Source organism: Jaculus jaculus, chromosome 13, assembly GCF_020740685.1.
Source record: "Jaculus jaculus isolate mJacJac1 chromosome 13, mJacJac1.mat.Y.cur, whole genome shotgun sequence".
In the NCBI taxonomy this organism is placed as follows: domain Eukaryota; kingdom Metazoa; phylum Chordata; class Mammalia; order Rodentia; family Dipodidae; genus Jaculus; species Jaculus jaculus.
Genome location: NC_059114.1, coordinates 70,205,619 through 70,233,414, shown reverse-complemented (window position 1 = coordinate 70,233,414; position 27,796 = coordinate 70,205,619). Strand labels below are relative to the sequence as shown.

Below are 27,796 nucleotides of genomic sequence, written 5' to 3'. Positions count from 1 at the left end.
GGCAAATGCCTTAACTGCTGAGCCATTTCTCCAGCCCCGGGCTTAAAAATTGTTGAAAAAAATTATTTATTTACAAGGAGAAACAGAAAGAAAGGAAGAAGGAATATGGGCACACCTGGGCCTCCAGCTACTCCATATGAACTTTCCAGATGCATGCACACCTTTGTGCATCTGGCTTTAACCCCTGAGCCATTTCATCAGCTCTGCTTGTAAGGGCCTCTGTGATTAGAATGAGCTAACTAGTATGTCATATTTTAAAGTCTGTAGCCTAGTTATACATGCAAGTTCTCTTTTGCCATATATTGGAACATTTTCTCACCTTCCAGGAACAATGGTGTAGATACCTGTTTCCCTGCTAACATACTAGTGTTGTTTTTTTTTTTTTTTTTTGGTTTTTCGAGGTAGGGTCTCACTCTGGCTCAGGCTGACCTGGAATTCACTATGTAGTCTCAGGGTGGCCTCGAACTCTCGGCGATCCTCCTACCTCTGCCTCCCGAGTGCTGGGATTAAAGGCGTGCGCCACCATGCCCGGCTCCATACTAGTGTTGTTTTGAGGGGTAGGGGCTAGGTAAATTAGAGAAGAAGGCTGCTTAATTGATGGTTCAAATTAAACATTCCTAATTGAAAAAGTCCATACTGGAGTCTTAATGTCTCTACTCAAAACGTTTTGGAATTTGGCTGCATTTGGTTATGCATACCTGTAATCCCAGCACTTGGAAAGCTTAGGTAGGAGAATTGAGAACTCAAGGCCAGGATGTGCTGCAAGAGCTTGTCCCCAAATAAACAAAAGAAAATTAAGAAAAAAAGAAAAAAAATAGTTCTGTGTTTTGGATTATGAATGCTCAACCAGTAATATCTATGCAGACATTCTGAAATCCAAAGATTTCTGATAATCCAGTATAGTTCTAGTCCCAGACGATTTGCCAACAGGCACCTTTGACCACTGAGCCATTTCTGCATCCCACAGACATTTTGGATAAGGGATATTTAGCTTGGTCTTAGTAATTAGAATGTCATTAGGCATGGTGGCGCATGCCTTTAATCATAGCACTTGGGTGGGAGAGGCAGGTCATCACTGTGAGTTTGAGATCAGCCTTAGACTACAAAGTAAGATTTCAGGTCAGGTCAGCCTAGACTAAAGTGAGATCCTGCATTGAAATACACAACAAAAAAAGAATGCCATTAAAAATTCTCTGTAGCCGGGCATGATGGCGCACGCCTTTAATCCCAGCACTCGGGAGGCAGAGGTAGGAGGATCGCCGTGAGTTTGAGTCTACCCTGAGACTACGTAGTGAATTCCAGGTCAGCCTGGACCAGAGTGGGACCCTGCTGTAGACTGAAGTGGCTATCGATCAGTTAGTAGATACTGAGTCCCTTGAGCTTTCAGGTAGCTCATTGCAAGTCAGTCACGGTTTGTTACTTGTTCCTGTTTTAGGAAAAAAAGCTCGCACATTCGACTTGGAAGCAATGTTTGAGCAGACTCGAAGAACAGCTGTGGAAAGAAGTCGGAAAACACTGGGTAAGACGTTCAGTTATTTTCCTTTTATTGGCTTAAATATTATATAAACATGTAATTACGTTGACTATTAGGAAACAAAAATATCCAGGCATGGTGGTGCACACCTTTAATCCCAGAGCACTCAGGAGGCCAAGGTAGGAAGTCACTGAGTTTGAGGCCAGCCTCAGGCTACTTGGTGAATTACAGGCCAGCTTGGGCTAAAGCGAGACCCTACCTTGAAAACTAAAACAATACCAAAGACAACAACAAAAAATTAGGGTGGGGAGAGGGCTGGGAAGATGGCTCTGTGGTTAAAGGCACTTGCTTGCAAAGCCAGCTGACTTGGGTTCAGTTCCCAGGTCGTGCATGCAAAGTGGGAGCAAGAAGTGGCGCAAGCATCTTGTTTTTGATCACGGCGGCAAGAGGCCCTGACTTGCGAGTGCACACGTGCATACCGGCACATCAGTCAATGAAAAGTCAAAGAAGTTTTCTTTGGTTTTTCGAGGCAGGGTCTCACTCTAGCTCAAGCCGACCTGGAATTCACTATGTAGTCTCAGGGTGGCTTTGAACCCATGGTGATCCTCCTACCTCTGCCTCCCTGATCCCTCTGCTGGGATTAAAGATGTGTGCCACCAGGCCCAGGTTGAAAATTAACATAATTTTTATGACCCATCCTTAACCTAAATTGACCTTTTTAAGCAGAACATCATATTTTGTTAGCCTTTTGTATTGAGAACTTAAATTTATGAACATAATTTGATTATATTCCTTTCCCTATTTTTTCCTTTTTAAACATGGTTAAAGTTTTATTTAAGTAGGATAAGAAACAGCTGGGTGTGGTGGTGCACGTTTTTAATCCCAGCATGTTTGAATACTATTTAAAAATATTATTTATTTATTTATTTAATTGGGAGAGAGAGGGAGGGAAGGGGGGCACAGATAGAGAATGGGCGTACCGGAGCCACCAGCCACTGCAAATGAACTCCAGATTTATGCGCCACCTGGTGCATCTGGCTTATGGGGGTCTTGGGGAGTAGAACCTGGGTCCTTGGACTTTGCAAGCAAGTACCTTGACCGCTAAACCATCTCTCCAGCCTATGAATACTAACTTTTTAGAAATGATCATTTACAGTTAATTTATAGGAACCAGGATAGCATTTCTTTATTATCTCTTCTCCCACCCCTATCTGACTTGCATTTTTTTCTTTCCTGCTTACAGTGGAACCAGTATTTGGAAGTCTGGGCCAGAGCTGGCTCTCAGAGCTGTGTGCACCACTGCTTGTTGACCAGACAGTATAGAGAATTGGGACATACAGTGAAGGTGGCTGCTGCTGTTGAACCCTGCTTTAATGAGTTGTATCAGACATTTAATGAAAGCTTTATTTCCAGATGGCCTTGATACCAGATGTTTGGTATTTCTAGGTATCATCTCAGGCTCTTCAAGAGGAGACTGATGTTTCTTCTTTCTTTGGGTCTAATTTGGATCATTCTTACACTGGAAGGGTCTGTGCAGTAGAACAGAAGGACTAGCAATCTGACAGGAGTCCTAGAAAACCTGGATTAAGTCAGCGGTATTAGGGTACTTGTCATAGTTAGTTTGGTTTTTTTTTTTTTTTTTTTTTTCTGTTTGAGATGGGATCTTGCTATCCTGCCTCAGCCTCCTAAGTACCTGGGACTAGAGGTGTGTACCACTCTGCCTAGCAGTTGGTTTTAAATGAATTGTTTAATAGCAGTAGCTAATGTTTGGAATTTACTATTATCTTTTCGTTTGTGGTGAAAAGGTAGCTATGCGCATAACATTTGTTTGTTTGTTTGTTTGTTTATTTATTTATTTATTGTTGAGGTAGCCCAGGCTGACCTGAAACTCACTATGTATTCTCAGGGTGGCCCTGAACTCAGGACAATTGTCCTTCCTCTGTCTCCTGAGTGCTGGGATTAAAGGCATGCACTACCATGCCTGGCACTTTGTTTATTTATAAGAGAAAGAGGCAGAGATAGACAGGGTGCTCCAGGGCTTCCAGCCACTGAAAACAACCTCTAGACACATGTGCCATCTTGTGCATCTGGCTTACATGGGTCCTGGGGAATTGAACCAGGTCCTTTGGCTTTGCAGACAAGTGCCTTAACTGCCAAGCAATCTCTTCGGCCCCCCTCCTTTTTTTTTTTTCTTCGGTTTTTTGAAGTAGGGTCTCACTCTGGCCCAGGCTGACCTGGAATTCACTAGTAGTCTCAGGGTGACCTCGAACTCATGGCGATCCTCCTACCTCTGCCTCCTGAGTGCTGGGATTAAAGGCGTGCGCCACCATGCCTGGCTCCCCTCCCCCCTTTTCTTTATACCTTCTTTATGTGAAATTTGAAACCACAAGTACTGTAATGTACTGCTCTTTACTTCTCACTGATTTTAACGAGTAACCATTCATGGCTAGTCTTATTTCCATTTGTTTTCCCTATGATTATTTTGAAGAAAACCCAGTCGTGTCATTTCACCTCCGAATATGTTAGGATTTTTCTTTTTTTGGTGGGGGGGGATTCAAGTTAGGGTTTCATCCAGCCCAGGCTGACCTGGAATTCATTATGTAGTCTCAGGGTGGCCTTGAACTCATGTCAGTCCTCCTACCTCTGCCTCCTGAGTGGTAGGGTTAAAGGCGTGCGTCACCAATGCCCAGCTGTGTTAGCATTTTTCTATTTTCCCCATGCAGAGGCTTTAACTCAAGGAAGGCCTTGCATATGAGTAGGCAAGTGTTCTACCACTGAGGTACATCCTCAGCCTTGTTTGTGGGAGACAAGGTCTTGTTGTGAATCTTAGGATGGCCTCAAAGCCTTGGTCTTCTTGCCTTAGCATCCCAAGTGCTGGACTGCAAGTATCTGCCACTATGCCCAGTGTATGTAGTTTTTAAAACATATTTATTTATTTGAGAGACTGAGAGAAAGAATATGAAAATATGGATGTGCCAGGGCCTGCTGCCACTGCAAACAAAGTCTAGACATACCACCTTGTGTATTTGGTTTTACTTGGGTACTAGGGGATTGAATCTGGCCTGTCAGGCTTTACAAGTAAGCACCTTTAACCACTGAGCCATCTTTCCTGCCCTAGTATATATATTAAAGTGATAAAAATCATAAAAACAACATAGTAAAAATATCTTCTGATAGGAAAAACCAAACCATTTTTCTTCCACAATTCAATACCTCTAACACCAGATATTTGAGAGTTTTTACTTATACATCAAGCCAGCAGTTGTGTTGTGGGTATTAACTGGGTTTTTTAGTAATTCAATTCAAATTTTTTTGTTGTATTTTTTCTAGGTAGGGTCCTACTTTAGCCCAGGCTGACCTGGAATGCACTATGCAGTCTCAGGGTGGCCTCAAACTCATAGCAATCCTCCTACCTCTGCCTCCCAAGTGCTGGGATTAAAGGCGTGTTCCACTGCGCCTGGTTCAATTCAGTTCTAATATCATCTGCTTAATGTTAATAGCAGACTGACTCCAGTTCAGATGCTGTTCATAGATCCCAGATTGTGACCTTGCCTCTGATCCACTGGAAATAATTTACTTAGGCTGTTGTTCTAAAAGACATGGATGAAGTGATACAGTGTGTAAGGTATGTTGCATAAGGTACAGGGTTTCCATGCGTTCTCTGGGTATACCATTCTCTTAGCTCAACAAACCTAGAAATTTAAAAAAAAAAAAGATTTTTAGCTGGGCCTGGTAGCACATGCCTTTAATCCCAGCACTTGGGAGGCAGAGGTAGGAGGATTGCTGTGAGTTCAAGGCCACCCTGAGACTGCATAGTGAATTCCAGGTCAGCCTGGGCTAGAACAAGACTCTACCTTGAAAAAAAATTTTTGTTTTGGAAGCCAGGCATGGTGGCACAGGCCTTTAATCCCAGCACTTGATAGGCAGAGGTAGGGGATATATATAATGTATTTTATTTTTATTTTTTTATTTGAGATAGGGGGAGGGAGGGAGAGAAAGAATGGACCCATTGCAAATGAACTCCAGCTGCATGTGCCGCCTGGTACTTCTGGCTTATGTGGGTCCTGGGGAATTGAACCTGGGTCCTTTGGCTTTGCAGGCTTGTGCCTTAACTGCTAAACCGTCTTTCCAGTCCCCCGTTTTTAATTTTTTTTTTTTTTTTTTTTGAGTTAGGCTCTCACTTTAACCCTGCCTGACCTGTAATTCACCATGTAGTCTCAGGCTGGCCTTGAACTTATAGCAGTGCTACCTCTGCCTCCCTGAGTGCTGCTATTCAAAGTATGAGCCCCCATGCCCAGTTCTTAAATGTACTCCTTCAAGCATGATTTACAGGGTTTTTTTTTTTTTTGTTTTTTTGTTTTTTGAGGTAGGGTTTCACTCTTATCTAGGCTGACCTGGAATTCACTATGTAATCTCAGGGTGGCCTTGAACCCATGGCGCTCCTTCTACTTCTGCCTGCTGAGTGCTGGGATTAAAGGTGTGCGTCACCCTGCCCGGCAAGCAAGTAATACAAAATGTTTTGAACAGTGGTTATTTTATTCAAATTAAATAAGTTCTGTGGTCCCTGTCAACATAGGTTCTCAAATACTGGACAAGATTAAATTGAATTTGGACTTTAAATAAACACTTTTATTATTTATTTATTTTGTCTCATGTTGCCCAGTCTGGCCTCCCCATGTAGCTAAGGATGGCCTTGAACGTCTGTCTGATTCTCCTGCCTCCATCTCTTAAGTGCTGGGATTACAAGCATGTGTCATCATGCTTGGCCTGAATTTGACCCTTTTAATAGCAAGTTTAATTGTCTGAATATGTGGGTATGAACTGTTTTGTTTTCTAAATGCTGAAGCAGAAAATTATTGTAATGCCTCATTAAAGTACATGTTGTGAAATGTCTGGAAGTTATGCAGATTCTTTTTAGATGTTGCTTTTCTTAAAGAATTTTTTAACTTGTTTAGTTTTTTTGAGGTAGGGTCTCATTGTAGCCCAGGCTGATCTAGATGTCACTCTGTAGTCTTAGGCTGGCCTTTAACTCACATATCCTCGTATATCTGCCTGCCAAGTGCTGGGATTAAAGATATGCGCCGCCAGCATACCTGGCCGTTTCTTATAATCCCCCCACCCTCAGAAGTTGGGTCTCATTCTAGCCCAGGCTGACCTGGAATTCACTCTGTAGTTTCAGGGTGGCCTTGAACTCATGGCGATCCTCCTACCTCTGCTTCCTGAGTGCTGCGGTTAAAGGTGTGCGCCACCACGCTTGGCGTCTTATATTCTTGAAAGCTAGTATGTCTGGGACTAAGACAGTCATAGGCCCTGTTTTAGAATTGTGATATGGGGAATAAATGTTTTTATTAAAATAATTACTTTGGGACTAGAGAGATTGCTTAGTGGTTAAGGTGCTTGCTTGCAAAGCCAAAGGACCCAGGTTCAGTTCCCCAGGACTCAAGTAAGCCAGATACACAAAGTGGCACATGCATTTAGAGTTCATTTGCAATAGCTAGAGGCCTGATATGCCCTTTCTTTCTTTCTTTTACTGCCCACCCCTCAAATAAATAAAATAAATAATTAAAAAATAATAAAACTCGGGAGGCAGAGTTAAGAGGATTGCCATGAGTTCGAGGACACCTTGAGACTACAGAGTGAATTCCAGGTCAGCTTGGACTAGAGTGAGACTCTACCTCAAAAAACCAAAAAAAAAAAAAAAAAATTTGACCATGTTTTTATTGAGTTCTTAGGCTTTGATGGCAAGTACCTTAGCCACTAAGCCATCTCTCCATCCCTTGACTATGTTTCAAATATGTTAAGAACATTTTTCCCTTCAAATATATCCTCTCTTCCTCTCTCCCTCTTTTTCTTCTTCATTTTTTTTTTTTTTTCCTGTTATTTCAAGGTAGGATCTCACTCTAGCCCAGGCTGACCTGGAATTCACTGTGTAGTCTCAGGCTGGCCTTGAACTCCTAGAGATCCTCCTACCTCTGCCTCCCTAGGGATGGGATTAAAGGCGGTTGCCACCATGGCCGGCTTCCTCTTTTCCTTCTTTCTTTGTGTTCTGAAACCTGCATCTGCTGGGCGTGTTAGTGCATGCCTTTCTTGTTCCTGAGGTAGGTGGGTCACCATGACTTTCAAGTTATCCTGGCCTAGAGTGATAACCTGCTTCAAAAAAAAAAAAAAAAATGGTAATCATCATTTGAGCCTATCATGTATTCCCTTTTCTTGGAGTTACTTCCAGGAAAATGACCAGTTATCAGTATGACAATTATTCCTTGCTTGTACTTCCAGAATGCTTTGGAAGATACTGTTCACATCTTGAACATAAAACCTTGTTCTTTGTTTTCATACTTAGGTTGCGGGGCTTGGACCACAGTAGTTATATTTCTTAATATTTAGTAAATGTAGCTAATTATAATTAATAGATTTCATTAAAAAATAAAAAAAAGAAAAAGTTAAAAAAATAACCGGGCATTGTGGCATATGCCTTTAATCCCAGCACTCAGGAGGCAGAGGTAGAAGGATCACTATGAGTTCAAGGCCGCCCTGAGACTATATAATGAATTCCAGGTCAGCCTGAGCCAGAGTGAGACCCTACCTCGAAAAACAAAAACAAACAAACAAAAAAACCCAATTTTCTTTTCATCTAAAGTGTTAGTGTTTTATTATTACAGAGATTTAAAGGCCGGTTGACAGTGAAATGCTTGCCTTACAAGAGCCATCTCCATAACCCACATAAAAATGCCAGGCATGGTGGCAGGTACTTGTAATGCCAATGCTGGACAGATGGAGACAGGAGGAAACCTCAGGCTGCCTGGCCGGCCTAGCCCAATATGGTAAAAGACACTTTCTGAAGGGAGGTCAGTAGTCCTGAGGAATGACACTAGAGAACACTCTCTGGTCTCCACGTGCACATGGCATCTGCCTCACTTCTTTTGGAGGGTTTTTGTTTTCCATGTTGGACATGGAACGCTGATTGCTTGATACATGCGGCTGATCTCTCTGTTCCTTGCCTTCCATGTCCCAGGTCCCAGGTACATCTCTTGTCTCTGCCCCTCTCTGTAGCAGATGGGGAGGAGGCCGCTGCTTCTGGTTTTTTTTTTTTTTTTTTGAGGTAGGTTCTCGATCTAGCCCAGGCTGACCTGAAACTCACTATGTAGTCTCAGGCTGTCCTTGAACTCATAGCAATTCTCCTACCTTTGCCTGGCAAGTGCTGGAATTAAAGATGTGTGCCACCATACCTGGCTATTCATTTATTAATGAACCATTTCCAGATCAGGTCTTATGTGGGTACTGGAGGATTGAACCTGGGCTAGCCGGTTTTGTAAGCAAGTGTCTTTATTATTTTTTTAAAATTATTTATTTATTTATTTGAGAGCGACAGACACAGAGAGAAAGACAGATAGAGGGTGAGAGAGAGAATGGGCGCGCCAGGGCTTCCAGCCTCTGCAAACGAACTCCAGACGAGTGCGCCCCCTTGTGCATCTGGCTATCGTGGGACCTGGGGAACCGAGCCTTGAACCGGGGTCCTTAGGCTTCACAGGCAAGTGCTTAACCGCTAAGCCATCTCTCCAGCCCCGCTTCTGGGTTTTATGTGGGGTCTGGAGTTCTAAACTGAGTACTCAGTTGTGCAGCAAGTGCTTTATCCAGGGAGCCTTTTCCTCAGCTCTCTCTCTCTTTTTTTGTTCTGATTCGTTTTTTTTTGAGGTAGGTTCTCACTCTAGCTAAGGCTGACCTGGAATTAATTCACTATGTAGTCTCAGGCTGGTCTTGAATTCACAGCGATCCTCTTACCTAAGTCTCTCAAGTGCTAGGATTAAAGGTGTGTACCACCATGCCTGGTTAATTTTTCTAAATTTTTTAAATAGTGGGAAAATACATTGTAATATTCATCATTTCTTGATTTTTTTGTTTATTTTATTTATTTATTTGAGAGCAACACAGAGAGAGAAAGAGGCAGGTAGAGAGAGATTGGGCGTGCCAGGGTCTCCAGCCACTGCAAACAAACTTCAGATGCATGCGCCCCCTTGTGCCTCTGGCTAACATGGGTCCTGGGGAATCGAGCCTCAAACCGGGGTCCTTAGGCTTTGCAGGCAAGTGCCCAACCACTGAGCCATCTCTCTAGCCCTTTTTTGATGTTTTTGAGACCAGATCTTTCTGTGTAGCCCAGGTTCGTCTTGAATTTGCAGCCCTGCTTCTGCTTCCTGAGTACTCAGGTTGTAGGTGTCCCCACCATGCCTGCCACCCTATACCCATTAAATCCCACTCCCCTCCCCTAGCTCCTAATGACCCACCGTTCTTTCTGCCTTATTTCTCCCATTCTAGGTCTCCTCACTCATCAGAGTATTTGTATTGATATCATTTAGTATTTTTCTTTATGTAAGTGGTGTATTTCACTTAGTATAGAATCCTCAAGGTACATCCAAAGAGTATCATTGCAGCATCTCATCAATTTTTAAGGCTCAGTAATATGCCATTGCATGCATCCCTACCCCATTTTGCTCATTTACTTATTAGTAGATGGACACTGATGGCTCCCACATCTTACATATTTAGAATAATGCTGCTATGAACATGAGTATACAACTACATCTTCAAGACTTGTTTTCATATTGGAGCATATCTATATTTTCAGTACTCAGGAGGTAGAGGCAGGAGGATTACTGAGTCTCAAACCAGCCTTGTCTAAATCACATAAAAAAGGTCCCAAACAAGAGGATGTTCACAAAAAACCAGTCTCAACTTTAGAAGAGAAAGACAATTACACTGTTATTCTATTCTAAAGGATGCCTTTGGCACATCAGTTCTCATTCACAAAAACCAGTGTTACATTTGTGTTACCAGCCCCACAGAGTACTCACTGGGGCATGATACTCTAGCTCAAGACTGCTGTCATGCTACAGGTAAACGTGATGACCTGTGCATCAGAAGGCAACCACTGAAATCATGTATGAGTGAAGAGCTCCTCCCTGCATAGTGAGAGATTATTTTCGAGGTGCTTGATAAAAACCATATGTCTTGGTCTAGAGAGATAGCTGAGCAGCTAAAATCACCTGCTTTCAAAGTCCAGCAGCCTGGGTTCGATTCCCCCAGTACCCATGTAAAGCCAGAATGACAAAGCGGTGAATGCTTCTGGGATTTGTTTGCGGTGGTAGGCGGCTCTGGCACACCTATGCCTACCTTATTTCTGTCTTCTGTCTTTCTCAAATAAAATATTTTTTTTAAAACAAATGCGCATCTTTTTTATTGGTAAGTCATAAAGAGGTAACAAAATTAAAAGCAACTATTACAAGGTAAGAGGGTTGTGTGGGCGCATCAAAGGCAGTGCGAATGGAAGCAGGTGTAGGGCATTGTGACTGGACACGGAGGGACAGTGCTGAAGGAGTAGGGGAGTAGATCTGATGTCATTTTGATTTTAGACACACACTTAGATAAAGAAGTACTAGAGCCAGGCGTGGTGGCGCACGCCTTCATCCCAGCACTTGGGAGGCAGAGGTAGGAGGATTGCTGGGAGTTCAAGGCCACCCCGAGACTCCATAGTGAATTCCAGGTCAGCCTGAGCTAGAGTGAGACCCTACCTTGAAATTCCCCCCCAAACAAAACAAAAGGATATAATGGGTAAGGGTTCTAAATATTAGAGTCATCCTCTCCTTTCTCAGTGTTTTTCATCATCCTTGATCATTGCAGCTGTTCACCCATCTTCATTACCATTATCATCATCATCCAGTAGGACCCCATTCCACAGCAGATGTCTTGGACTCCATCTTCACATTAGTGTCTTTTTTTTTTTTTTTTTTTGTGAGACAGAAAAAATGGCATTCCAGGTCCTCTAGCCACTCCAAATAAACTCCAGACACAAGCACCACTTTACATGGGTGTGAGGAATCAAACCCACGTTGTTAAGGTTTGCAGGCAAGCACCTTAACCTCTGAGCCATCTGTCCAGCCCTTAGTGTCATCTTTTTTTATTTTTTATTTTTTTATTTTTCAAGGTAAGGTTTCTCTCTAGTCCAGGCTGACCTGGAATTCACTATGTAGTCTCAGGGTGGCCTCGAACTCACAACAATCCTCCTACCTCTGCCCCCAAGTGCTGAGATTAGTGACCTCTTTCTTTACAGAGGTGCTGCTTTTTCCTTTTCAGACTTTCCATTTGTTACCTCTACTGCTTGTTTGCTCTGTTTCTCTCAGTTTTTTCCCCAGGCTTTCCTGTAGAGAATCCCCTTTTGTTTTATCTGTATCAGCTCCTTTTTTAAAATATATATATATATAAATTTTTTGGTTTATTTTTACTTATTTACTTGAGAGCGACAGCCAGAGAGGGAGAGAGCGCGCACGCGAGCGAGCACGCCAGGGCCTTGAGCCTTGGCTCACGAACCCCAGATGCATGTGTCACCTTGTGCATCTGGCTTAAGTGGGTCCTGGGGAGTCAAGCCTCAAAACGGGGTTCTTAGGCTTCCCAGGCAAGCATTTAACTGCTAAGCCATCTCTCTCCAGCTCCATCAGCTTCTTTTGTTTTTGTCTTTATTTTATTTACTTATTCTCAATTTTTATTAACATTTTCCATGATTGTAAAAAGTATCCCATGGTAATACCCTCCCCCCACTTTTCCCTTTGAAATTCCATTCTCCATTATATCCCCTCCCCATCTCAATCAGTCTCTCTTTTATTTTGATGTCGTGGTCTTTTCCTCTTATGATGGTCCTGTGTATGTAGTGTCAGGCACTATGAGGTCATGGATATGCAGGCCATTTTATATCTGGAGGGAGCACGTTGTACAGAGTCCTATCCTTCCTTTGGCTCTTACATTCTTTCCGCCACCTCTTCCGCATTAGACCCTGAGCCTTGGAAGGTGTGATCGAGATGTTACTCAGTACTGCAGTCACTTCTTTCCAGCACTATGATACCTTCTGAATCATCCCAAAGTCACTGCCATCTGAATAGAGAAGGTTCTCTACCCAAAGTGAGAGTAGCATTAATATAAGGGTATAAATATTTTTTAAATTTTTATTAGCATTTTCCATGATTATAAAAAAAATCCCATGGTAATTCCCTCCCTCCCCACCCCCCACACTTTCAAGGGTATAAATATTAAGAGAAATGCTTACTGGGCAGTTTGAACCCATCAGCTTCTTAGTGGTCTGAAGGTCATCTTTTAACTTTCCAGACTTGAAAGAAGGTTCCACTCTCCATTCTTAGACTTAAAACCACATTTTCCCCTTTGTGAGGTATTTTCTGACACATGCTAGAATTTAGACGCACCAAGCACGAGCAGTAGGAGGAGGAACACATGCTGGGTAACTGCGTCCTGTCATAACCTCACTGAAAGTCACAGGTCACGGCCAAATCAAACAAGGAGCCTACATCTGTGTAGCAGACCATGTCACGCCTGCTTCTCGGTGCCCCTGCTTTGCTTACTCATTTATTGAGGTCGGGTCTTGTTCTAGTCCAGGCTAACCTGAAATTCACTCTGTAGTCTCAAGGTGGCCTTGAACTTGTGGCAATCCACCTATCTCCTCCCAAGTGCTGGGATAAAAGGTGCTTGCTACCACACCCAGCTTCCTTTTTAAAAAAAAAATTTTTTTTTTTTTTGAGGGCTGGAGAAGATGGCTTAGTGGTTAAAGCATTTGCCTGCAAAGCCAAAGGACCCTGGTTTGATTCCTCAGGACCCACATAAGCCAGATGCACAAGGAGGCACATGCATCTGGAGTTTGCTTGCAGTGGCTAGAGGGCCTGGTGTGCCCATACTCTTGCTCTCTCAAATAAAAAATATAGTTAAAAAGTTTAAAAAGCTTTTTTTTTTTTTTTTTTTTTGAGATAAATCATTCTGGTTCTAACATTGTCATCATTTCCCCATCCCTTCCTATTATGCAGGTCTTGTGTAGGTAGTGTCAGCCACTGTGGTCAGGAACACCATGGCTACTTTGTGTCTAAAAGTCAATATTGCTATCACTCCTCCCCTTCTTTTGGCTCATAAGTGGTTTTTATTATCATTAAAGGATCTCCACTGCATGTACAATTTGTGTTGGTCTCATTCCCCTCGTGTTATCCCTGTATGTCTGTGCTTCCCTGCTCACATTCCACCGAGGCCCCTCAGTAGGTTTACTGGGGTTCACCATGGGGTTATGGATGGAGCAGTCAGTCTTTGTGTGGACAGTGCCTCAGAATACTCCTTCCCACTCCGTGGCTCTCACAATCTTTCTGCCTCTTTGGCATTGTTACCTGAGCCTTGGTAGGTATGTTATTAAGTCTGCCTTTGAGCTCCCTACAACCCCTGGATTTCTGTTTTGGTGAGTTTTGAGTGTCCTCAGTGCCACCATCTCTCTGGAGCAGGTTGTCAGGGTAGCAGTGAGAGCAGCACTCATATTTAAATCATCACTTCCTCTGTGATGTTTCCTGGGCCTGGATAACATGCTAAAGGTGGCTGGTCTGTTGCTAGGTAGCTGGGTATCTTTCCATTTATTTATTTATTTATTTATTTATTTTTTGAGAGCGGCAGACACAGAGAGAAAGACAGAGGGAGAGAGAGAGAATGGGCGCGCCAGGGCCTCCAGCCTCTGCAAACGAACTCCAGACGTGTGCGTCCCCTTGTGCATCTGGCTAATGTGGGACCTGGGGAACCGAGCCTGGAACCGGGGTCCTTAGGCTTCACAGGCAAGTGCTTAACCGCTAAGCCATCTCTCCAGCCCTCCTTATATTTATTGATGGACCTTGGTTCTCCTTGGTTTTCACTGCCATCTGTAAAAACAAAACAAAAACAAAAACATAATCTACCAAGAGTGAGAGCAGCATGGATTAAACGGCATAAGCATAGTTAATTGAGAGACGTTTTGATGGGTGTAGGCACTCTGGCCCAGGACTAGTGGAAGCTACTGTCTGGAGTCGATGACCTTCCTATCCATAGGGTTCTCACTTGGTTCTCAGTACTAGATATGAGTTCTTTCCCACTGAATGGGCCTCTTTTCCAGTCAGAGAGCCATTGATTACCTGAATAGCCTGTGTGCCACTGTTGCACAGGTATATACCTCTTGTTTAGCTGGTTGATTTTGTAGCTTTCAGGATTCCCTGAGTGTTCATGCAGTTGGTGGCCATTATCCTTCAATAGCACATAGCACTTTTTAGCATTACAAGGGCTGGCCAGCAAGGAGCTAGTGTCCCTCTAATTTCCAGGGTGATCTTTTGATGGCCTGTGTCCACGGCTTGTGATGTTTTTGGCATTTGGGTCTTAACTATGTATCTGTGGCAGGTAACCAAACTTTGGTAGAAGCCTGCATTGTTTTGAGGACTCACAGGTGTCCCTAACTGTGGTAGTTTGAATGTTCCCCAATAGACTCAGGTATTTTTTTTTTTTTCTTTCGAGGTAGGGTCTCACTCTAGCCAAGGCTGACCTGGAATTCACTATGTAGTGCCAGGGTGGCCTCAAACTTATGGCAATCCTCCTATTTGCCTCTTGAGTGCTGGGATTTAAGGTATGTGCCACCATGCCCTGTTGTTTTTTTTTTTCTTTTTTTATAATTAAAAATCTTGATTTGGGGCTGGAGAAATGGCTTAGTGGTTAAGTGCTTGCCTGTGAAGCCTAAGGACCCCAGTTCGAGGCTTGATTTCCCCAGGACCCACGTTAGCCAGATGCCCAAGGGGGCGCATGCATCTGGAGTTCTCTTGCAGTGGCTGGAGGCCCTGGTGCGCCCATTCTCTCTCTCACTCTCTATCTGCCTCTTTCTCTCTCTGTCTGTCACTCTCAAATAAATAAATTAAAATAAACAAAAAAAATTAAAAAAAAAAAAGCTTGATTTGTAAGCTGGGCATGGTGGCCCACACCTTTAATCCCAGCACTTGGGAGGCAGAGGTAGGAGGGTTGCCGTGAGTTCGAGACCACCCTGAGACCCCATAAGTAAATTCCAGATCAGCCTGGGCCAGGATGAGACCCTGCCTGACTTGAGTCGAGCTGCCTGGCTGAGGAGGTGTTACTGTGGGTGGATATGAGTTCCAGGCATGCAGAGTGAGCTTTGCTGGGGTCCCTCTGGTTTTGTGCTTGATTTTCCTGGTGCTGGTGGTGGCTTTCCTCTCTTTGTGGGTCTGTGAATAGGAGCCAACTGCTTTTGCCATTATGGAACTTCTACTGGATCTGTAAGCCCGAAATAAATGCCATTCCTCGCATAGACTCTGTCTGGCGTGGAGGTTCATCCCAGCAGCATGGAGCTGACTACAGCACAGGCCAGCACCTCACTGTGGGGCACAACCCAGTTCTGATACTGGGAATTACAAGCCAGAGCTTATGGTTTTAAGATTAGGCTTTCTCAACCCTCTCCTGAGCCCTTCTTCTTGGGGGAATCCCCTTTCCCTATTAAGTGTTATGTCTTTTAGGTTGCTTTCCAGGATTCATGGTGTCATTAGTTTTGTGTGAATCCCCCCACCATGTCCTTTTCTTTCCTTACATCTCTCGGCCACCTCTTCCACAGTGGTCCTGGCGCCCTGGAGGTTATGGTAGAGATGTGTCACTCTCACTTCTCAGTACGTTGTGGAGGTTTTAGTCACTCCAGTGGTCGCCACTAGCTGAAAAGGGAAGCTTCTCTAACCAAAAGTGAGGGTAGTATTGATATGTGAGCATAAACATATGTCTTTAGAGGGCAGTTTTGTAGTCATAATTCATGTATTCAGCCATCCAACAATAGTATTTCCCTCCTAGGGCTTATGACTTCCTCAGCATAGGCTTTTGCCTAGGTTTTCCATAGCAGACATGAATTCCCTTCTATGGAGCAGGGCTCAAATCTAATCGGAGAGCAATTGATTTTCCCCATGACAAGCAAGCATTTCATCACTTAGAATATTTGACTTGGCCGGCCAGCGTTTGCAGGGTTCACTGCTAATCAAGGCTGTTGATGACTTTTCTCTCCCAACATGCTACATAGGTCTTTCCAGCGTTCTGACAGCCAGGCCACAGGGAGGTTTGCCAGCTCAGCTCCAGTTTGATTTCTCATTGACCTGTTCTAACCCTACTGTATTGCCTTTAGCAATAGGGTCTTCCCATCTAGTTCTGGTGGACAACCAAGAGCCTTGGCAATAGCCTGTAATGTTTTAGGGACATCAAAGGCCTCCCCGACCAACAACTTGCTAGAAGGTATCCCACCCCTGACACTGAAATTTTGTTTTTGCAACAATCTATGGTTTCTAAGCTTATTATTATCCATCCCACATTACCAGGGGAATTCTGCCCAAACTCACTCGTTCTCTGTCTCTGTCTCTGTTTCTCTCTCTCTCTCTCTTTTTTTTTTTTAGTTTTACAAGGTAGGGTCTCACTCTAGCCCAGGCTGACCTGGAATTTACTATGTAGTCTCAGTGTGGCCTCAAACTAATGACGATCCTCCTACCTCTGCCCCTCGAGGGCTAGGATTAAAGGTGTGTGCCACCATACCCCACTTTTTTTTTTTTTTTTTGAGGTAGGGTCTCCTTCTAGCCCAGGCTGACCTGGAATTCTCTATGTAGTCTCAGGGTGGCCTTGAACTCATGACGATCCTCTTACATCTGCCTTGAGAGTTGGGATTAAAGTTGTGTGTCACCACACCCAGCCCACTTTTCTTTTTTAAACAACATAACCTCATGTAGCCCAGGCTGGCATCAAAGTCACTATGTAGTTGAGGATGACACTGAATTTATGTTCCTTATGCCTCCACCTCCCAAGTGATGGATTACGAGCATACACTGCTATGCCCAATTTATGTGGTGCTAGGGATTGGGCCCAGGAATTCCTTCATTCTAGGGAAGTACTCTACCCACTTGAGTTAAGCCTCCAGTCAAATTTTTTGTAAGTTAATTTGTAGCCTAATACTGATAAAGTTTGAAGTCTAACTGTTGGAAACTTAATCTTTTCAGAAGCAAGAGAAAAAGAGGAAGAAATGAATAGAGAGAAAGAATTAAGAAGACAAAATGAAGACATCGAACCAGTGCCATCTGCCTCAAATGCAGTCAGAGATAGTGCAAAATTCTCGTCCAGGTATGTGAATTTCTCAAAAGGCGTCTACTAAGCTATTATTTTCTATGTGTTCCTAATACAGTGTAATCAAAGTTTCTGATATAAAAAGTTTGTATTATTTTTCTCCTTTTGAGAAATTGTGTATTTCTAGGCCATGGGTATATCTTCTGACAACTTTGGAGTCAGTAGTTAAAAAAAAAATTCTGGCCTGGCATGCTTATGCATTCCTTTAATCCCAGCCCTCGGGAGGCAGAGGTAGGAGGATCACTGTGAGTTTTGAGGCTAGCCTGGGACTACATAGTGAGTTTCAGGTCACCTTTGGCTAGAGTGAGACCCTACCTTGAAACAACAATAGAATAATAATATATTGAATTCTGCCTTTTTGTTTTGTGTTTTGTTGCTTGATTTTTTTTCAGTTAGGGTCTCTCTGTTCCAGGCTGGCCTGGAATTCACTATGTAGTATTCAGGGTGGCCTCAAACTCATAGCGATTCTCCTGCCTTTGCCTCTCGAGTGCTGGGACTAAAAACTTCTGCCTTTTGTTTTAGTTTTTGTGTTTTAGAGGCAGTCTTGTTATGTAGCTCTCTCCTGGTTCTTGCTATGTGTCTCTGGCTGGTCTTGAACTTAGGGTAATTGTCCATCCTTTATGAGCTTTTTTTTTTGTTTTGTTTTGTTTTGAGGTAGGGTCTCACTCTAGCCCAGGCTGATCTGGAATTCACTATGGAGTGTCAGGGTAGCCTTGAACTCATGCTGATCCTTCTACCTCTGCCTCCTGAGTGCTGGGATTAAAGGCGTGAACTACCACGCCCAGCCTTTATGAAGTTTTCTTTTTTTAATTTTTTATTGTATTTTGTTTTATTGATTTATTTATTTATTTTAGCTTTTTCAAGGAAAGGTCTTACTCTAGCCCAGGCTTACCTAGAATTCACTCTGTATTCTCAGGGTGGCCTCGAACTCATGGTGATCCTCCTATCTCTGCCTCCTAAATGCTGGGATTAAAGGCATGTGCCACCACACCCTGCTTTTTATTTTATTTTTTTGTAGAGAGAGTGAGAGAGAGAAAGAGAGAGATAGATACAGAGGGAGATTGAGAGAATGGGCTTGCCAGGGCCCTAGGCACTGAAATCGATGCTTGTGCCACCTACTGGGCATGAGCAACCCTGTGCCTGCCTCATTTTTTCTGCATCTGGCTTACATTATCAAAGGAAAGTGGTGGGAGGGGATTATCACAGGGTAGTTTTACAATTATGGAAGTTGTGAATAAAAAAAATTAAAATTGAAAAATAAATAGATAAAAAAGAATAAAAGAATGTGAAGGGCACAGCCAGGTAGCAATATCTCTAATCCCATCTACTTTGTATAATAGCCTAAGCAATACAGAGAAACCTCAGCTCAAGATGACTGAAAAGCAGTGAAGAAAATAATCACCATGTCCTAAATGCTGAAACACCAGGCTCCAGGGTTAGGATTTATTATAGAAAGATTTTAACATTGATTTAGTAGAGAGTAAGCATATGATGTGCCTCAATACAGTATTCATATCATCAATGTCTCTAACAAATGTATCAAAAAGGTTATCATGCATGTAGGTAGAAATGACAAAATACACATGACAAAAATTGCATGTCGAAGCCAGGTATGGTGATGCAGGCCTTTAATCCCAGCACTCAGGAGGCAGAGGAGGGATGGGCTGTAGCCACTGCAAACAAACTCCAAACGCATGTGCCACCATGTGCATCCAGCTAATGAGGGACCTGGAGAATCAAACCTGCGTCCTTAGGCTTCACAGGCATGTACCTTAACAAGTAAGCCTTCTGTCCAGCCCCTGCCCATTCTTTTTCTCTTTTTTTTTTTTTTTAATTTATTTACTTGAGAGCGACAGACACAAAGAGAAAGGCAGAGAGAGAGAGAGAGAGAGAGAGAGAGATAATCATAATTCCCTCCCCCTCTCCAATCAGTCTTTCTTTTATTTTGATGTCATGATCTTTTTTTCTCCTATTTTGATGGTCTTGTACATGTAATGTCAGGCACTGTGAGGTCATGGATATCCAGGACATTTTGTGTCTGGGGGGAACACGTTGTAAAGTGTCCTACCCTTTCTTTGGCTCTTACATTCTTTCTGCCACCTCTTCCGCAATGGACCCTGAGCCTTGGAAGGTGTGATAGAGATGTTACTCAATACTATCTATTTCTGGTGGGAAACCAAGGGCCTCGGCAATGGCCTATACTGTTTTGAGGGCATCAGGGACCTTTCTGGCCAACAACTCACTGGAAGGTATCCCATCGCTGGCACTGAAAATTTTTCTATTAACAATCTATGGCTCCTGTGTGTTGCATTGTCCAAAATAATAGGTTTTCATATGACTTACTTATATCCTCTTAGATTTTGATTAGCCCTCCCTCCATCTTTCCTTTACTCAATCTCTTCCCCTGACCTCACTTATGCCTTTTCATCCCCATTAATCTGTTCTTCTACTTACATATATACAATACCATCCTATTAGGTCCCCCTCCCTCCCTTTCTATTCCCTTTATATCTCCTTTCTGGCTTACTGTTTATTTTAGTTTTTTACAGGTAGGGTCTTGCTCTAGCTCAGGCTGACCTGGCCTGGAATTCACTATGTAGTTTCAGGTTGGCCTTGAACTCATGACAATCCTTTTACCTCTGCATCCCCAAGTGTTGGGATTAAAGGCGTGTGCCACCACACCCAGCTCTTATTTTATTTTGTGGCTTTGTTTTTTTGTTTTTTTAAGGTCTCACCTTAGCCCAGGTGACCTGGAATTCAGTCTGTTTTCTCAAGGTGGCCTCAAACTCATGTTGATCCTCCTACCTCTGCCTCCCAAGTGCTGGGATTAAAGGTGTGCTCCATTATGCCCAGCTTTTTTGTTTTTTTTTGAGGTAGGGTCTCACTCTATCCTAGGCTGACCTGGTATTAACTATGTAGTCTCAGGGTGGCCTTGAACTCTTGGTGATCCTCCTACCTCTGTCCTGTGTGTTGGGATTAAAGATGTGTGCCACTATGCCCAACTTCATCTTCACTATTTTTTTTAAAGTTTTTATTTATTTATTTATTTTTATTTAAAATTTTATTTATTTATTTATTTGAGAGTGACAGAGAGAGAGAGAAGCAGAGAGAGAGAAAGATCAGGTGCGCCAGGGCCTCCAACCACTGCAAACGAACTCCAGATGCATGTGCCCCCTTGTGCATCTGGCTTACGTGGGTCCTGGAGAATTGAGCCTCGAACCAGGGCTCTTAGGCTTCACGGGCAAGCATTTAACCGCTAAGCCATCTTTCCAGCCAAGTTTTTATTTATTTATTTGACAGAGAAGGGTGGGGAATGGATGTGCCAGGGCCTCCAGCCACTGCAAACGAACTCCAGACACTTGTGCCCCCTTGTCCATCTGGCTAACCTGCCCTCTCTCTCCTCCCTTTCTTCCTTTCCCCTCTCTTCTATTCCTTTCTCCCCTCTCTCCCTCTTATCTTCCCCCTCCTTCCCTCCTTCCCATCCATCCATCCATCCATCCATCCATCCATCCATCCATCCATCCATCCATCCAGGTCTCAGTCCAGTCTGGGCTGACCTGGAACTCACTCTGTAGCCCAGCCTGGCCTTGAACTTACAGTGATTGTTCTACCTCAGCTTCCCAAGTGCTGGGACCATCTCTCATCAATATCTTTCTGTGCTGGCAAATAAGTAGGTAAAAATTCAAAAAAAATCTGCAGTATTACTGAAGTTAAGAGTAGGACAGTCACCTAATGCTGCCACTTTTTTTGGCTTAGAAAAAAATTACATAAGCTGTGTGTGGTGGTGCACACTTTAATCCCAGCATTAGGAGGCCAGGGTGAGAGGACCACTATGAATTTGAGGCTACTCTGAGACTATGTAGTGAGTTCCAGGTCAGACTTATAGGAGTGTGGCTCAACCTCAGAAAGACAAAAAAGAGTTGTATAGCTGTAAGTTACCGTTCAGTGTCATATAGAGAAGAAATGCATCACTGATATTGCTTTGGGGATGGAGAGAAATATTGATGTAGTTGACCAATTTCTAATTTGAAAGGAAGGAAATGTTTGGTTATTTACATTTCGTTTTAAGCAATTAATAGTCAAAATAGTGAATTTTGTGTATTAACTTATACAGCTGGGCTGCATAGATAGCTCAGTGGTTGTAGGTGCTTGCTTGCAAATCCTAATGGCCACCCTGAGACTACCTAGTAGATTCCAGGTCAGCCTGGGTTAGAGTAAGACCCTACCTTGAAAAGAAAAAAAAAATTAAAAATAAGCATTAAATGATGTTTTTATACAATTTATTTATTTGTTTAAGAAAGAGAATAGAATTACTGGGGTCTCCAGCAGCTGCTACAAACTCCAGACACATGTGCCACTTCATGCATCTGATTTTACCCTACATTAACACCCCCTAAAATCAAGAAAAATGAAAAAAAAATAAAGGAATTTAATCTTAGCTATTTAATTTTTTTATTTGAGGCAAATATAATGAGAGAATAGGCACACCAGGATCTCCAAACACTGCAAATAAACTCCAGACACAATTTCCACCTTGTGCATCTGGCTTACATGGTCCTGGGGAGTTGAACCTGGGTCCTTTGGCTTTGTAGGCAAGCATCTTAACTGCTATGGCATCTCTGTAGCCCAATCTTAGCTATTTTTTTTAACTTTCTTTTTAATTTATTCATTTGACACAGAAAGAGAGAGAGTGAGAAAGAGGCAGAGAGAGGGAGAGAGAGAATGAGGGTGTGCCAGGGCTTCCAGCCACTGCAAATGACTCCAGACACAGCACCCCTTTGTGCATCTGGCTTACGTGGGTCCTGGGAAATCAAACTGAAGTCCTTTGGCTTTGCAGGCAAAGGCCTTAACCATTAAGCCATCTCTCCAGCCCTCTTAGCTATTTTTTAAATCTGGTATGTACTGTTTCTCAGGGTTCCATTTGTGTTTTGGCACCACGTGGAACTAGGGAATACTTGAAACATGGACTGTATTGTTTCTATCACAGACATTTTTAGACATACTTCCATGGACTTTGTTTTTCAGAATATTAAAAATATGTGAAAAATTCTTTTCTGTTTCACTTGGGCACATTAGAAGCAAAAAGGCAGAAATGGAATTAGAAGCTACATGGAAATAACGCATTCCATTTGGATTTTATGTGGCTGTTAGGGCGGATAATCAAGCATGAATTTCACATGGATCCATTCAGTTCCCAGTTTAGAGCTTACTTTTGAGCTAGTTTAACTGTGCTAACTTAGCTTGGCTGTTAAGGATTAGCATTTCTGTTTAGAGGCTCAGTGGCTGGAATGATTTTTCATTAAGAATTCTATGACTTATAAAAAAATGAGAAAACAAAGCAAAATTAAAAAAAAAGAGAAGGGGCTGGGCGTGGTGGTGTACCCCTTTAATCCCAGCACTTGGGAGGCAGATGTAGGAAGATCGCTGTGAGTTTAAGGCCAGCCTGAGACTACATAGTGAATTCCAGGTCAGCCTGGGCTATAGTGAGGCCCTACCTTAACCCTCCCCCCAAAAACAAGGAGAAAAAAGACATAAATAAGTAAAGCTAGAAATTTGTTTTATAGTCATAAGGCAGATAATTTGATACTATTTTGTCTAGTGTAATATAAAATTATTCAGTCATTCAGCTGTTATTTATTTATATTTTTTGCCCTCTTTCCTCCTTCTTCCCTCCCTTCCCCCCTCCCTCTTTCTCTCTTTCTTTCTTTCTGACAGAGAGAAACAGAGAGAATGGGTGTGCTAGGGTCACTGCAAACAAACTTCAGATGTGTGCATCACCTTGTGCATCTGGCTTAAGTGAGACCTGGAGAATCGAACCTGGGTCCTTAGGCTTCACAGGCAAGCACCTTAACCACTAAGCCATCTCTCCAGCCCTCAGCTATTATTTATTGAGCATCTTCCATGGATTATGCACTGGGGGGAACAGCAGTTAGAAAGTCAGATATGATTTCTGTTTTGGGGCTCGAGAAGATGGTTCAGTGGTTGGAGAAATTGCTTGTAAAGCCTACGGTCTAGGTTTGTTTCCCTAATACCGATGTAAAGCTAGATGCACAGAGTGCTGCATGTGTCTGGAGCTCATTTGCAGTGACTGGAGGCTCTGGTGTGTCCATACCCACTCTCTCTGCTCTTTCTTTCTGTATCTCTCTTGTTTGTTTTGTGTGTTCAAGGTATGGTCTTGTCCTGGAGTGCACAGTGATCCTCCTACCTCTGCCTCTCAAGTGCTGGGATTAAAGGTGTGTGCCACCATGATTGGCTCTATCTCTGTTAAAATAAACACGTGTGCATGTACCTCATGCGCACACACACCACCCACCACTCCCGCCCCCCATACGCACCAAGGCCTCTGTTCTCACTGAGCTCATATTCGAGTTAGGGCACTTTAGGGGATGGGTATAATGCATCATGGACAACAAAATAGGCAATCAAATGAGGTAATTTAGCATGTATGTAATGAAGATTTTTATTTTTATTTTTGGTTTTTCGATATAGGGTATCACTCTAGCTCAGGCTGACCTGGAATTCACTATGTAGTCTCACGGCGGCCTCCAACTCACAGTGATCCTCCTACCTCTGCCTCCCAAGGGCTGGGATTAAAGGTGTGTGCCACCACACCTGGCTATGAAGATCTACTTTTTAGGTGTCGTGTGTCGAAGCCCGTGTGTGCACATGTGTACATACATGTGTATGTATGTGTGTATAGTGAGTAGGACTAGATGTCAGGCGTGTGTTCAAGCGTGTTCATGTTTGTGTGTGTATTTGCATATAGAGAGTAGGGGTAGATGTCAGATGTCTTCCTCAATACTCCATCTTATTCTTTGAGAGAGGGTTTCTCGCTGAACCTGAATTTACCAGTTATTCTGGACTAGCTAGCCAGTGGTCCCCAAATATTCCGTGTCCTGAAAATGGAGTTTATAGGTGTGTACTATTACATTTTATGTGGCTACTGGGGATTTGAATTCAGGTCTTCTTGCTTGGTATAACCATGGAGATTTTTCCCCAGCCCACATGCTAAATCTGTGTATTATGAATAAATCTATGAGTGTATTATGCCTTACAGTATTGAACCTAAATGAGAGCTAGAGGACTTCCATTTTCTCCTTCAAGTAACAATTGACTTTTTATTTATCTATTTACTTATATTTTTGGTTTTTTGAGGTAGAGTCTCACTCTGGTCCAGGCTGACCTGGAATTCACTATGTAGTCTCATGGTGACCTCAAACTCACCACAATCCTCCTACCTCTGCCTCTGAGTGCTGGGATTAAAGGCGAGCGCCACCACGCCTGGCTAACAATTGACTTTTTATATCAAGCATTGTTGAGCTGCCAGCAGCAGAGCAATGAACCAAATGGAAATTTCTTTTTTCATGGAACGTACACACTAGGGAGGAAAGACAGTGACCCTTTCAGGATGTAGAGATGCTAGGCAGTTAAGAGCATTTCCTGTGTAAACACTTTCTTCCTTAGCATGCCTGAGTCTGCCCGAGTTTGGTTTTCCAGCACCCACATTGGCATGACCATGCACACCTATAACCCTAGGCCTATGGGGAGCAGAGACTGGAGAATTCTTGGGTCCCATGAAAATGGCCAGCTCAGGCAGGAGCGATGGCAAGGACCCACATTGATTCCCCAGGATCCACGTAAGCCAGATGCACAAGGTGGTGCATGTGTCTGGAGTTTATTTGCAGTGGCTGGAGGCCCTGGGGCACCCATTCTCTCTCTCTTTCTCTCTCTCACAAATAAATAATTAAAAAAAAAAAAAAGAAAAAGGAAAAGGAAAAGAAAAAAGAAAAGGTCTAAAATCCGTTAGATATTTCATCTCAAGGAAACATACAGATGTGTGATAGAGAGGGGACACTTAAAGTTCTTCTCTGGCCTCATAAGCACATGCATTGGGTGTGCATATACCACATCACACACATTTGACACAACAAAAACAAAAATATTCTAAAAGTTTCTAGAAAGAAAGCATTGATCACCTATAGAACAATATAAAAAACAAGAACACAGAACGTCTTGAATAGTATAAAATATTTGCTTTTTTTTTTAGTATAAAATATTTGAAAGACTGCTACAACTAGAAATGTATTCTCAACTCATTTGGGGCATGACGGAAATATACTGGATGGTGTTGCTTTTCATAGTGTTTACAGATATTTGATAGAGACCTTAATGAGATTGTGTAATATTCTTCAAATATGTGATATTAAAAAAATCCTTGGGGGCTGGAGAGATGGCTTAGCGGTTAAGCGCTTGCCTGTGAAGCCTAAGGACCCCGGTTCGAGGCTCGGTTCCCCAGGTCCCACGTTAGCCAGATGCACAAGGGGGCGCACGCATCTGGAGTTCGTTTGCAGAGGCTGGAAGCCCTGGCGCGCCCATTCTCTCTCTTTTTCTCTCTCTCTTTCTCACTTTCAAATAAATAAATAAACATAAAAAAAAAAAATCCTTGGGGCCTGGAGATGTTTGCCTGTAATGCTGTAATACTTGTAATCCCAGTGCACCTATGACAGGTTGGGAGTTGGAGACAGGAGAATTCTTGAAAGCTTGTGGACTAGCTAGCCTGGTATATGTGTTGGAAAACCACAAGAGACCCTGCCTTACAAGAAGCTAATGACCTAGGTGACCTGGGTTTGATTTCCCAGGACCCATGTAAAGCCAGATATGCAATGTGGCGCATGCATCTGGAGTTCATTTGCAGCAACTGGAGGTGCTGCATGTGGCTATTCTCTCTTCTATCTCTTTCTGGAAAAAAAAAAAAAAGTGCTTTGGGAGGTAGGAGAATCGCTGTGAGTTTGAGGCCAGCTTGAGAGTAGTGAATTCCTGGGCTAGAGTGAGACCCTACCTCGGAAACAAAAGAAAAAAGAAGACAACAAATACCCAGGGGTAAGGTATTTTTAGTGATAAGGTCCTAATGTACCTTGAACAAATAATTGCTATGACTCTTTATGGTTGATTTAATGTTTGAGTAAGATAATTATATAAAGTTTCTTTCTCAAGGTAGTAGCTGAGTTATACATTTGTATATTTAATATTGAATTAAAATTTAAAATATTGGGGATAGTTATAAAAGCAGAGGTAGGTTTGCCTTAGAACTTCATACTTGGTGGAGTTCAGAGAGGAAAGAATGTGTCGCAGCAGAAGCAAAGAGTGTCTGTTTCTGTGTTTTCAGGGATTCAAGCAGCAGTGAGAGTGAAGACAGTTCTGAGTCTTCTGATGATGAGTTAATTGGCCCTCCTTTACCCCCTAAAATGGTAGGAGAACCAGGCAATACTGTGGATGAAGACATCCTTGGTCCTCTGCCTCCACCTCTTTATGAAGAAGGCGAAGAAGATGATGATGATGAATTAGAAGACGAAGGAGAGGAGGAAGTAAGTATTCCGTGGTATTGTAAGAATTCAGGGGAGTAGTATTCTTGAGATTAGTTTCCTACTATTAATTTAGAGTAAATGAGAAAAATGGGAAAACTCTGACAGCCTTTGTTTGAAAGATCCTGAGAAAGACTTCAATGATCTCACAAATAATAAATAAATGGAGAGCAGGATCAACCAGGTGACAAAAAGTTGTTGGAACTAAGTGGGGCTGGGGAGATGCTTTGTGGGCGGAGTGCTGGCTGTGTGCACACGAGGACTTGGGCTTGGATACCCAGTGCCTCCCATGAAGCCCGGCGTGGGGATGCATACTTCTAATCCCAGTGCGCCTATGGCAGGTTGGGAGTTGGAGTCAGGAGACTCCTTGAAAGCCTGTGGGCTAGCTAGCCTGGTATATACACAGTGGAAAACCACAAGAGACCCTGCCCTACATAAGGTGGAAGGTAAGGACCAATACTCAATGTTGATCTCTGACATCCACACAGGTACTGTGCACATACATGCCAGCATACACATACATGGCCACACTCACATACATTACACATACAAACAAAGATAAATAAAAAACCAACACAAAAATTAACGAAAAGAGGCTGGAGATATGGCTTAGCGGTTAAGTGCTTGCCTGTGAAGCCTAAGGACCCTGGTTCAAGGCTTGATTCCCCACGTTAGACAGATGCACAAGGGGGTGCATGTGTCTGGAGTTCATTTGCAGTGGCTGGAGGCCCTGGCGTGCCAATTCTTTCTCTCTATCTGCTTTTCTCTCTCCCTCCCTCCCTCCCTCTCTCTCTCTCTCTCTCTCTCTCTCTCTCTCTCTCTCTCTGTATATATATATATATATATATATCGTTTTTAAATAAATAAGTAAAATAAAAGTAAAAATAAACAAAAAAAAATTTACTAAAGGGCTGGAGAGATAGATGCCTTAGTGGTTAAGGCACTTGCCTGTGAAGCCCAAGGACCCAGGTTTAATTTCTCCAGG

The 27,796-nt window shown here is 42.9% G+C and overlaps 1 protein-coding gene across 1 annotated transcript in view; it reads left to right on the top strand.

Annotated features, from left to right (window-relative positions):
• The window catches only part of Wdr70 (WD repeat domain 70), a 266,830-nt gene that overhangs the window by 5,686 nt on the left and 233,348 nt on the right, over positions 1-27,796 (top strand). Inside the window, exons 3-5 of the mRNA XM_045132810.1 lie at positions 1,436-1,519; positions 17,326-17,446; positions 26,616-26,814. Of these exons, the coding sequence (XP_044988745.1) occupies positions 1,436-1,519; positions 17,326-17,446; positions 26,616-26,814 (404 nt within the window). The remainder of the gene's footprint in view (positions 1-1,435; positions 1,520-17,325; positions 17,447-26,615; positions 26,815-27,796) is intronic.